Raw genomic sequence first — 12,284 nt, forward strand, 5'->3', positions numbered from 1 at the left:
GGCTCGTTCCACTTTTGTACTTCCAGTGGAAAACCATCCTTTTATCCTTTTCATCCAATCCCTTTCTTTCGTTTATGCGATTGTAACTCGTAAGCTACACGGGAATGTCGATAAATCATGCGTATTATGTCGTTCGCGAGGATTTACGTATGAAAAAAATTAAATAAACCGGCGTAGGCATCCTTTAATATTATTCTAAATTCAACGATTTATCGCTGTGTCTAAAATGAAACGATGATATTGATTGTTATTTCGAATGATAACTCTATATATTTTATACGATATTGTTATAGAAAGTAGAATCGAAAGATCAAGATATAAATGTATCGAGTATATAAGGATATGAATGAAATATATAAAGGTCTCTGAAATGAGATCTATTAATAGTTTCTAGGTTGTTAACGCTTCGTCCCTAAATCGAACCGAAATAATCGAGTTTGCGATCATTTTTATGCATACAAAAATTGTCTGGATCAATTACAAGTAATACAAACTAATATAAACTAAAAATAAACTAAATAGCTAGTTCTCTCTTTCTTTAATCATTTTAATAGATTGAACATAATACATTGACATTTTAAAATTTGTTTAACCTTTCTATATATATGTATATATTATTATATATATTATATAGAATTCTAATATGATATATAATATGTATCTTCTCTTAAGATTTTCTTTTAAAACAAAATTATAAAAAAGCCTATAGAAAAGAATAATCTCTAGGAATATCCAGAGCATTGAATTTAATTCATCGACTCCACCATCTCCTTGTCACCAACTGTAAAGTTTTATAAATTAGCTTCTACCATGATATATTCATATCAAAATAATATCGTTTAAAATCTAATTATTAAAAATCTATACCGATTAAAATCTATACCGTAACGAAAGAATTTCAGAAGTAATTGAAATGACAAAAGCCTTTCCAATTACCAATAACCAAATGATTTCGTTCTCGCGAGAATTCTGTTGGATTTGCATATTTATCAGCGAACGCGCTAATCATTCGAGATATTGAAACGATAGTTTAGATCGTCTCGGCTAGATGCACGTAACTACCTCTGTGCAAATCGATCGGTACTTCTAGCGTGATCGTCCATCGGTCGATGCTCGCGGACAACTTTTTGACTTGACGCCAGACCAATCAGTGCCGGCGTGCATTAGTTGCCGGCGTTCCTTTCCTTATCACGATAATGGCTCCTCGCTCGATAAGACTAGACTATCATAAATTCGCCGGCCTTTGTCATTCGCCGAGCTGTGCTCGCTGACTCCTCGAGAACCGGCGGGGCTGCGGGGGTAGTTTTGTCGCGGCGCCAACCAGGATTCCGACAAATTCCACCTGATTTGTCTATTAATACGTCGTTAAGCTAAGTGGCGCGGGACGGACGGAAACAAAGGGGTGAGCGGCAGGAGAGAGAGAGAGAGAGAGAGAGAGAGGAACTGGAAGGGAAATGATTGCTGGCTAAGGAGACCAGGTAACAGAGTTAATGTCGCATTACGGCGTAGACTGCACAAGAACGTGGATTGTTCCGGTGTGTACCAGGGCCAGGATAAAACGTCGGAATGACGGAGACCAGCGAGGAGGCCAGAGTAAGAGGCCAGAGAAGTATTTCTGCCTAAAGTAAACTCGGTTGCACCTGCTCTGATTAGACGTGTTCCGCACTTACTTAGCGATACGATTGCCCGATAACAGACCGAATTGCCAGGAAAGATCGTAGATATAATCGAACATTCCGTTTCGCATAAACGAGAAACAAATTGGCAGCGTTCCTCTTGGATCGCTACCCCTGGATCTCGATAAGATAACGCGCCCGCTGCTCGGCGGTTTATAAATTTTCAGCGATTTCATGTCCTCCTCCTGACCTCGAGAGATTATCCGGCCACTTACACACGCCCGATTATTCTAATCACCGATCTATCCTTGCACGTAAGAAACTCGTTATTCCTGTATGGAAGCATGAAATGGAATTGCCTCGTGATCGATGAATTGATCCGGTGCATGCTCGTGGGACATCAGCCGAATTGAATATTGAAAAGACGCGTCGCGTCGCGTCGCGTCGCGTCGCTTCCGTGAGTAATGCGGAGAATCATTTTGGTAACTATGCCGGGCTATGTACAGCTCTATTTATATCGCAGGATAAACCGAAATTTATAAGGCAATTTTGTTTGTGAAATTTGTTGGACGAAACTACGAAGTTATGAGATTCTATAAACGCGGTAAAAGTACAGTAATGTTTTTCTAATTGACGTTCAGATTTTCCACAAAAGTGGACAATTTGGGAAGAGGGGACACGATTATTCGAGCCTTGCGGTTCGTTTTTATAGTTACGAATTGTCAACAACTATAACACAACGAGGAGCAAAACACGAATAATCGTATTTCCTCTTTCCAAATTGTCCATTTTTGTGCACAATCTGAGCGTCAGTTAGGGAGACATTACTGTATTTCGAAAATATATTTTTGGAGGTGTCGTCTATAGCCCTATTTCGATCGCAGATGAAACAATATTTTCGAGGTTAAGTTTGCAATATTTGTGAAATTTATTGTACATTACTAAGCATTTATTTATTTATTTACTTAATTATTTTGAGTTTTAAGTCGCATTAAACAGCTATGGTTACGAGCGACTTTACATTTCACGTTTCCTGCATATCGTAATTATCTATGCACATTATCGTATTATACAGCACACGATGTACTTATAACGCTTAAAAATATCGAAAACGAAGCTTCACGTTACACCGTACACTGTTAAGCAATGTTTGCACATTTTTCTTCTAAAACAGTGCAAGTATGTTAATTAACGGAGCATGCCTAACCCAGTTTGGCATGCGTGTCCGTAGTTCGGTATAATGCAAACTCGCATGACACGATAATTTTCGTAACATAATTACTCTGTTAGCGTAGTAGTTGCGAGACGCTTCATGGGGTATTTTATGGAGTATCTTGGGTGACCTAAAGGGACTTCGGGCTTTCACGAGCAAAGTTACCCCAACGTTCCGAAACCATGGCAACGAACTCCGTCAGGTGTCAAGTGGCATATTAATAGTGTTTCTTGTGTGTTGATTTATTACCAAAACATATTATGCTTGTTTTTAGCACCGGTAATCGTCGACCAATGATTTTCATGGAATATATTACAGCACAGATTGTAATAAATCATATTCGCTACTGCGGTGCGGTATAATACACCGCAACAATATAATAGATTTTCCAACAATTTCGTCAAATAATCTACAGTTCAACTTCTACAATAAATTATATTACATTCCAGATTATGATAGGCTTCGTCAGTATGTTTGATAACAGATGTTATATCTGTCGACACCTAGATCTACAAGTATGGAATTAATCTCGTAACAGATGATCATGTAACATGCAATCATATACGTGCTATAGATTTTTATTATTTAAAGGGTGGAAGCTTCACAATGAAGATAAAAACGAGTCAAATTCGTGTGTTATAAATATTGTAATATCTTTCCTTTCTAAACAAATTTGTGTCCGACGATAATTGAAGCGCTTGAAATTTTGAAAGAAACACTTAACGCCATTTATTTAGACAACGCGTTATTCAAATGTGAAACAAAACTTTCGGTACAATAAACAAAGATCACAAAAGTTAGGTAATATACTAAATTATAAAGAGAAAGATTTTTGTCATCACTAACGTATAATAACTTCTATTTGCATACAAATTCGTTGTCCACTTATTACTCACTAATACTATTATCAACGCATAAAATCCTAAATGTACTTAATATTAAAGAAAAAATACCGTATATATTATTAAAACGTCAGATTTTATATAATTTAAATATGAAAACAAATTTTGATGAATAAATTACGCTTGAATAACTCAAAGCATAAAATAGAATGTTTCAATGTGGATCCCCAAATACATTTTTCAACAAAAAAAACATATTGTTATCGACGTCGGAAGTAAAACTTAATTTCCATCGTATAAAATGAAGATATTTTCAACGTCTTGTAAACAAAATACTATTTTAAAAACGTACGGTTACGAATAAGGCCTTTTATTTTCAAAGTTCCATGATCAATTAACTTCTTATTGGGCCGCATGTGTCACAGACAAACTAAATTAATAAAGAACAATTTTGGTCCGTATAAACTTTGTTAAATTCGTAACTATGTTTCATTCTCTATGCATGCACAAAAGCTTCGACCACAAGGGGCGTTAATTTTCTCCCGACAATCAAGAGTGGACAAGTTTAACACATTGCGTGCAGCGTCGCGTCGGTCACATGCGGGTGACATTAATTGTTCACTAGTTCTCAAAAATTATTTTTATTGCGATATATTCGAACCAACTGAATTCCACGAAGATGGAATGTTTAAAATGCAACAACGTTTCAAATATACCATACACTACGATCAATTTTAACTCTCTAATTTCAATTTCATGAATTAAATTACTTTGATTTTTTGTAAACTTTTGTCGTTGATTTTCAGTGCTTCACGTGTTAAAAATTGATTTACAGTTCTGGATTGACATATACATAGAGATGAAAGTATTTGCGCGCTAAGAGGTTAAAGCAAGATAGACCGTTCGCTATTTCAATCGAACAACAATTCACTCGAATAAATTATTCATTCTTTATTTGAAATTCGACTGGTATTTTTATTTCGCTTCTTCGCTTTGTATATATGTATTCTTCTCGCATTCCAGGTCCTAACAGAGCAAAAGTAATCAGCAATGCATGCATTATTTGAACGATGAATCACTTAAGTAAATAAACTGCTTTGTTACAATTAATAATTATAATCCCGGAGCGGTATTCGACACAAGAAGAAAAGATTCGATAATTATGTAGTCGAAACTAAGAACAACCAAGTTTGAAGTTGGAACAAAAATATCTTTTCTGAAATTACAACATAGTACTCGCAATCGCTAGATTCGAGAAAAAGAAATTTTAATGTTGAATAAAAATAAATAAATTAACATTTTATCTCTTGGTATTTTTCTCGAAGGTTTTTAAATATCAAAGACAAATTATTGAAACGTTTTAAACCAATTGTTAAACAGCGATGATAATCGCGATTTTAAAGCAACGAACTATCTTGTTAATGTTGGATAGAAATAAATGAATGAACATTTTATCTCCTGGTATTTTTCTCGAAGGTTGTTAAATATCAAAGACAAATTATTGAAACGTTTTAAACCAATTGTTGAACAGCGATGATAATCGCGATTTTAAAGCAACGAACTATCTTGTTAATGTTGGATAGAAATAAATGAATGAACATTTTATCTCCTGGTATTTTTCTCGAAGGTTGTTAAATATCAAAGACAAATTATTGAAACGTTTTAAACCAATTGTTAAACAGCAATGATAATCGCGATTTTAAAGCAACGAACTATCTTGTTAATGTTGAATAAAAATAAATGAATGAACATTTTATCTCCTGGTATTTTTCTCGAAGGTTTTTAAATATCAAAGACAAATTATTGAAACGTTTTAAACCAATTGTTAAACAGCGATGATAATCGCGATTTTAAAGCAACGAACTATCTTGAGCAATATGATCGAACAACTTTGAGACGATACATTACGCAGCACTGAGGTGGTACTTAACTGGCAGCTGGTATCTTGAAAATCTGAACTTGTCACAGCTTCGCGCCGGGAACAGTGCGAGAAGAATGCACACAGAGTGTGGTATCGACTACTGTCTGTAGAATCGCACGGTAATTCCCACACGACACGAACGATACGTAGAAGGGCGGTACCAGACACGAGCCCGTGGCACTGGGTATTCTCCCCTTGCACCACTTTGCTACCCCTTAGAGACCTTCTCAGTTTGTGAGCGAAATTCTCAGCGGATCCTGCTTACGGTCGTTTTATCCGCCCGTTTCCAAAGTGATCCTCTCGTCCCGCGTCGCGGAATCCATTTGATCATGTTCGTGCAAGCGCCGGCTTTGTTGGTCCAGCAGAGATCAGAAAATTCAGAGGAAGAAAGTGACGAGGAGAGCACTGGCGATGTCCTTCAGGTTTAGCATTTTCTACTTCTTCATCGTTCCGCCTTTGCGATTTAAAGTCCATCGCGAATTCTTCCCCTTGAGGAGTTTAAGTGGGACATTTATTCGCTTCACTGGATTGTTTGCATATCTCTTCACTCTGTTCGTTTAGCACCGCATTTAACCCTTTGCACTATAATATTGTGTCGCAAGGGATGATGTCTAACCATCTCTGATTCAGAAAATTCTGAAACTTAGGAGCTGTGTAGAGAATATGTAGAGGGCACGTATTACGCAATTTTTTTCCTCTTACGTAAATTCGTTTTAAGAGATGCAAATTAACTCCCAAATATTCGTCTGTTTCTTTTATTTTATTGCTATAATCCGCAAACTGTGCAAGATAAAAAGAGAGTTTTCGAACAAAAGTAAGTCCTTTTGTTCAAATCTATCATGTAATATACGAAAAATACTGTATTGTCTAAATTGTTTAAACAATTAACAAGTCGTATATCACATGGCAAATTTGGATTAAAAAAGTAACTTCTTTTTTAGACTTCTTTCTATCTTGTACAGTTCGCGAATTATAACAATAAAATAAATAATAGCCGTTATCGATTTATTCAAGTTATGAAGAAAAATAGTAACTTTCTATTCGTTTCTCTTTTTTAAAACAGATGCAAAGAACTCTTACTTTCATAAACGCTTGAAGTGTGCTTTGTGTTTTATGTCCACTGTTTATCATAAATTCAGAAATATCAACAGTCCATTATGAATGTTATATACATATATTTTTTTTAATCCAAATGAACTACCACGATTCCTGTTTCTTTCTTCTTAGAGGTCATTCTTCTAAAGTATCTTCAAATCATATCTCATTTTTATTTAAAACAATCTTCTATGATTTGGTAATAAGATATTTTTTCCTTCTTTGTATATTTACGAAATTAATATTTTGGTTAATCGAAACCTGTATAATTAATTATAATCTTTTTTCTATAATCTTTTTATCGTTTAAAGTAACTGACTTTATCATTAGCAATTGCAGATGTAAAGTCCAGTCTTTTTATTATCAAATTGATTAGAATCTTTCTAATAATTACCTTATAAAGAATTGAAATAGGCTTGTATTATTTTGTCGAGTATTTTCACAAACTTGAGAAGAAAATGCAACAGAAATTGATTCCATCGAAGTGTTCAGTTTACATGAATATTTCCAGTAAGCTTCCTCAGATTCTGTAAAATATAAAATAAAGGAAATCGAGGAAATTGATGATATTAAAAAAAATAATTAAAAATACTCGAGTAAACGCTGGAAATCTGCTTCAACGTTCGACGTCCGAACGAACACAATCCTTTAAACGCGCTTAATCGTCGTAACTTTTCTCTTAAGAAACGCCGAGAAGAATGCGAAAGAAAAGCGAGGCGAGGGGAGATGGATCCCCGGCTAGAATTCGCTTTCCAGCTTTTAATGGACGCGACACAATTGTCCCGTCACGAGGTTATGGATCACGTTTTCGAGGGAGACATGCTCGACGAAATCAATCAACTGTTCCTGCCGCACATGAGGTCAACCCTCGTCTGGTATTATCAAGAGGTGGAGGAAGCGGAATCCGTACGACCACCGGAAATTGTAATTAAACAATTTAACACAATTTTTTCTAGTTTTGATAACTACCAGGGAATTATTACTTGACACGATGATACCTTCTCTCACATTTTATTGTCGATAGCATCGTTAAGATCGCGTAATTTTATCGCGTGTTTTATCAATCGTTGCTAATATCAGAATTCTCTATTATTCAAATATGGCAATTATTTCTCGATAATGATATGCGGCGGATCAAAAGCGTATACATTTTCCATTAGACGAAAATGTGCTGGTTAAATTAAAATGAAATTATGTCACAGATCGCTTTTGAAAGAAGAATATATTACTTTTTAAATCGCAACAAGGCATGAAAGCATCAAATAGAAAAGGCACGATTCTTCTCGTATACACTGACAGACACGCAATTTGCTTACCCAGATGCAGACAAAAGCTTCGAATGCCAGATCTGGCCCGAATGCTCCAGCGCCGAAGATTAAAGAGACAAAAGAAGCCAAAGAACCGGCGAGGAAGAAACTTTTCTTGACGGACGGATGGCAAGTCCCTTGTACTGGAATATGTATCTACATGTTTAGGTAATTTCTAAAAATACCACGTTACAATGGCTGCTCGATAAGTGACGTTTAGGTACAGGTTTCTACAGAACTGATTAGTTATCGAGCAGCCAATCGGTACGCCGCGCACTTAAAGAGCTTCTCTTTATCGAGCATTCGCTATGTCACTGCTGTGAAATTAATCAACTATTTATTGCAAAGATGCATAGCTTTGTTTTTCTATTTACTTACCCTTTTTTTCTATTTGCTATACTACACTCCGGGACAAAAATATAGCACGCTTGAAAATTAACATAATTTTTAGTTCATTTAACATTCCACTCAAGGTTTTTAGACAAACTTTTGCGCTATAAACATACACTAATGAAGCGGAATTGAATTTTGACAGTTTAAACAATTTTATTTGAAAATAAAGGAATTTTTATGGAAATATGATGCGATTAAAATGATAGCACATTTACATGAAAGTTATTTATGCTATATATAATTTTTATAGTATACGTAATTTTTATCTGAATCCGCTATCATTTTGTCGCACTGCATTTTCATACAAATTCTTAAACAATACATAATTTCAAATTTTATCAGAAATAAATATTTTTTGTGATGTGTGTACCTATTGCTAGAGAAGAATTTCTTTGTAGAATCAGCGTGTCGAAACAATTGCCCGAGGAAGGCTTCCAAAAGGATCTTTACACGGGCGTGATAGACACGAAGAAGGTGGGGATAGTAACAGCGATACAACGAGTGGTTGAACATGTCTTTATGGACGCTCTTGCGCATCCAGGCTCCGAAGGCGAAGATGACTGTCCGATGATTAAATGTCTTTTGCTGCCTGGCTTGAGATCTTTCTGCAGTGCTTTGAAAGGTATCCGCTTCGTCTTCAAAGTCGCTTACTCAATTTATTTATTATATACACAATAATACATGGTACACAATAATTTTTCGTTATTTCCTCGCATTTTAATCCCGTTTCACTCAGCTCGGAAATATTTACATTAATACCAAGAACTCTCGTTGTCTAAATTCTTCAAATATTTTGTTTTTAATATACTTATTCGCATCTTGACTTTATGGCCTAGACTTATTATCATATTAGACTAATATATTATATTATATTAGATATATACTTATTATTATATTATATTAGACTAATATATTGTATTAGATTATAATATATTATATTACATTATAATATACTATATTAGACTAATATATTATATTATATTAGACTAATTCTTATTTTATAGAAGTCTATATTTTAATTTTGGAAATGCTTCGATGAAAATAAATCCTACTAGTGAATACCTTAATTCAGATTATTTATACGAATACATACATATTTATGAAGTTGTCCTGGAATAAGTTACCATTTTCCAGGTCCGTCACACTTAGAATGATTATACATTAAGGATTTTTAATGTATGTTCATTATATTATAATATATCATTTGATAGCGTAATTATCGCTCTATCATTTAGTTTCTCGTTTCGTTTCTATCATCAGTTACATTTTTGTTTTACGCGTTTATTTCATCTGAGAAGAACTCGTGTAATTACTACGAAATAAAAATCGTCTGCATTGGTTGTAAAATTCTTTCCTTAATCGTTAAAAAAAAGAAATTGGAAATAATAGAATAGTATTCGTAAATTCTTTGAACGTTTTCACTGTTTTACATTTCATTTACTCGCTATCGTCATGAACGGGCGAAGTCCACAGTCATTGCCGAGCGTGCATTGTTTCCAATGATTTTAAGATAGGACGTACTATACTAAAAACTGCATCTGACATTATTCTTGCAGTTTATCATAAAGATACAAGTAAACAATGTAGCAACGATTCGAGGCATTTAATAAGCAAAGAAATAATTTCTTAATATTTGCGATTACAGTGAATTCTCCCCAATCGTCCCTCAGCTTAATGTGGACAATTTGGGAAAAGGAGATACGATTATTAGAGCATCGCGGCTCGTTTTTGTAATGCTTGACAATCGGCGACTATAAGAACGAGCCGCAACGGTCGCATAATCGTATCTCCTCTTCCCTAATTGTCCATTCTTGTGTACAAGCTGAGTGTCAATTAGGAAGAATTTACTATGCTTTTAGAAGTGGCGAAACTAACGGAGATTATTTCTGCCAAAACCACGATTTATTTATCTTTTCCTCCGAGGTTAAATCTGCCAAACTTCGTTGGATTGTTGCATTGTTGCAGTTTGCGAACAGGTGGCCCACGAGGGACGCATATTCGAGAACGGTGAGATGCTGATGGGCTGTGTGCACAACTTCGAGGAAGCGAAGGCGTTCGTGGCAAAGGAGAACGCCGTGAGTACCGTTGAGGAGAGGGTTGAAAGCTGGATCAAAAGGCTGAAGGACTTCATGGCGGAAAGTAAGCAGGTGAAACGGGAGAACGACAATTCTGGGCCGCAGCAGGAGCTCGAGTATTGGAAGCGAAGAGGGGCACAGTTCAGTCAACTCGTCGATAAACTTCAGGTTCCACTGTTACGTTCCGTTTTCTTCTCGAGAGACGCCGACGTAAACTAAAAACATCCTTCCCGTGTCTTTCCTGAAGGACCATGAGATACAAATGTCGTTGCTGTGTCTTCAAGTCGCGCGCTCCAAGTTGATCAAGGACTGGGTCGACGCCGAAGACGAGGTCACTTATTGTTACAACGAAGCCAAGGACAACGCCAAGTTCATCCAGGCTTTGGAAAAGTGCTGTCACTGTTTGTACCTGGACGATCCGGTGAGATCACTGATTTAGACCGCGGATCTATATGCGTTTACAGTGTTCGCACATTTTTCGCATTGCTGAATGATGCGCGTATCGAGAGATCTACCAAATCGGTACTAAACTAGTGAAGATGATCGTTTATTTTATGGTTACCGATATTATAAAAATGTTTCCGTGAGAAATCTCTTGACAAGAGAGAGAGAGAGTGAGAGAGAGAGAGAGAGAGAGAGAGAGAGAGAAGAGGTAAAGGTGCCTATTATGAGAACCACTTTTCTTTTTAAATCATATCTTCAATTACAAACACTTTTATTAAAAGTAGACGCATGTTTGAAAACTAAAATATGTATTCTAATATGTATTTTGAAGCAAAAAGAATGGAAATATGTGTGAAACTGTTAAACAAACCAATTTGAAGCTTTCGTTGGAATGTAAATTATTCATTTGTTCGTTGTTTACGTATTTTGGAAATTTGTTATTTCGAGTTCGTGTAAAAATATAGTTAGATGTACACGAGACAATGACTTCGCTATTGTTCCGTTAGGTAAAAATGCGGGATTCTCTGGTGTCATTGTTGCAAACGGTTCGCTTGATATACAGCGTGTCGAGATATTACAACACCTCGGAGCGAACCAGCTCGTTAATGATAAAGATCACGAACCAAATGATCGTGGCTTGCAGAGAGTACGTCACCAATCGAGGCCGCGAAACAGTCTGGGGTCAAGATCGAGCAGCAGCCCGATCGAAGCTGAAGCATTGCTTAAGACTGAACAAGTAATGGTAAAATTTTGATGTCAAGCGTACTCGTTCGTCTTCCCCGAGCAGAAAAGAACGATAAAGGTCGTCGCGTTTGTGAAGGGCTTACAGGGAAACCTACAGGCTGGTCCGATGCTCGCCGGCTGTCACCGAACAGGAGTTCTCGTTCTCGGAAACCCACGTGTTTGGAAGATTCGACTCGTTCTGCGACAGGATCAGAAAGATTTTGACCATGTTCGAACTGATACAGGACTACAAGAACCTATTCGAGAGGCGAATGGAAGGCCTGCTGTTGGGAGAAGGTATTGAAGACATTTTAACCCTTTGACTGCTAATAATTACGATAGTCTGAAAATGAAGAATTTTGATTTCTTAAAATCTGTATCGATGCAATCTTTTGTTTTTGAACTTTTGAACTTCACTTAAACAGACCGGTTATTTCCAACGTTCTATCGTGTTGTACTTTCTTTAATTCCTCGCTGTACATCGGCAAGTCTAACTTTGTTATTCTGTTTTCTTGCCATCATTATTTAAGCTTTTAAATAAATATCAGTACACGATAAATATAAATTTTCTTTTGCTTCTAAGAAATTATTGTAATCGAAAAATCTCTAATTATTGTAACTGAATTTAAAAAAAAAAAGCATCATCGAAGAAAGT

The 12,284-nt window shown here is 35.9% G+C and overlaps 1 protein-coding gene across 2 annotated transcripts in view; it reads left to right on the forward strand.

Annotated features, from left to right (window-relative positions):
* The first annotated feature begins 1,065 nt into the window (after window positions 1-1,065).
* Dhc1 (dynein axonemal heavy chain 1) overlaps window positions 1,066-12,284 on the forward strand; it is a 41,148-nt gene continuing 29,929 nt past the window's right edge. Inside the window, exons 1-8 of one of the 2 annotated variants that reach the window (XM_033466801.2) lie at window positions 1,066-1,593; window positions 7,372-7,611; window positions 8,008-8,162; window positions 8,786-9,009; window positions 10,353-10,630; window positions 10,710-10,883; window positions 11,413-11,642; window positions 11,727-11,926. In XM_033466801.2, the coding sequence (XP_033322692.2) occupies window positions 1,567-1,593; window positions 7,372-7,611; window positions 8,008-8,162; window positions 8,786-9,009; window positions 10,353-10,630; window positions 10,710-10,883; window positions 11,413-11,642; window positions 11,727-11,926 (1,528 nt within the window). In that variant the 5' untranslated portion in view covers window positions 1,066-1,566. Of the gene's footprint in view, window positions 1,594-5,643; window positions 6,015-7,371; window positions 7,612-8,007; window positions 8,163-8,785; window positions 9,010-10,352; window positions 10,631-10,709; window positions 10,884-11,412; window positions 11,643-11,726; window positions 11,927-12,284 lie in introns of those variants that run through there. The other variant, XM_033466802.2, reaches the window with a different exon arrangement.

Source organism: Megalopta genalis, chromosome 4, assembly GCF_051020955.1.
Source record: "Megalopta genalis isolate 19385.01 chromosome 4, iyMegGena1_principal, whole genome shotgun sequence".
NCBI lineage: Eukaryota > Metazoa > Arthropoda > Insecta > Hymenoptera > Halictidae > Megalopta > Megalopta genalis.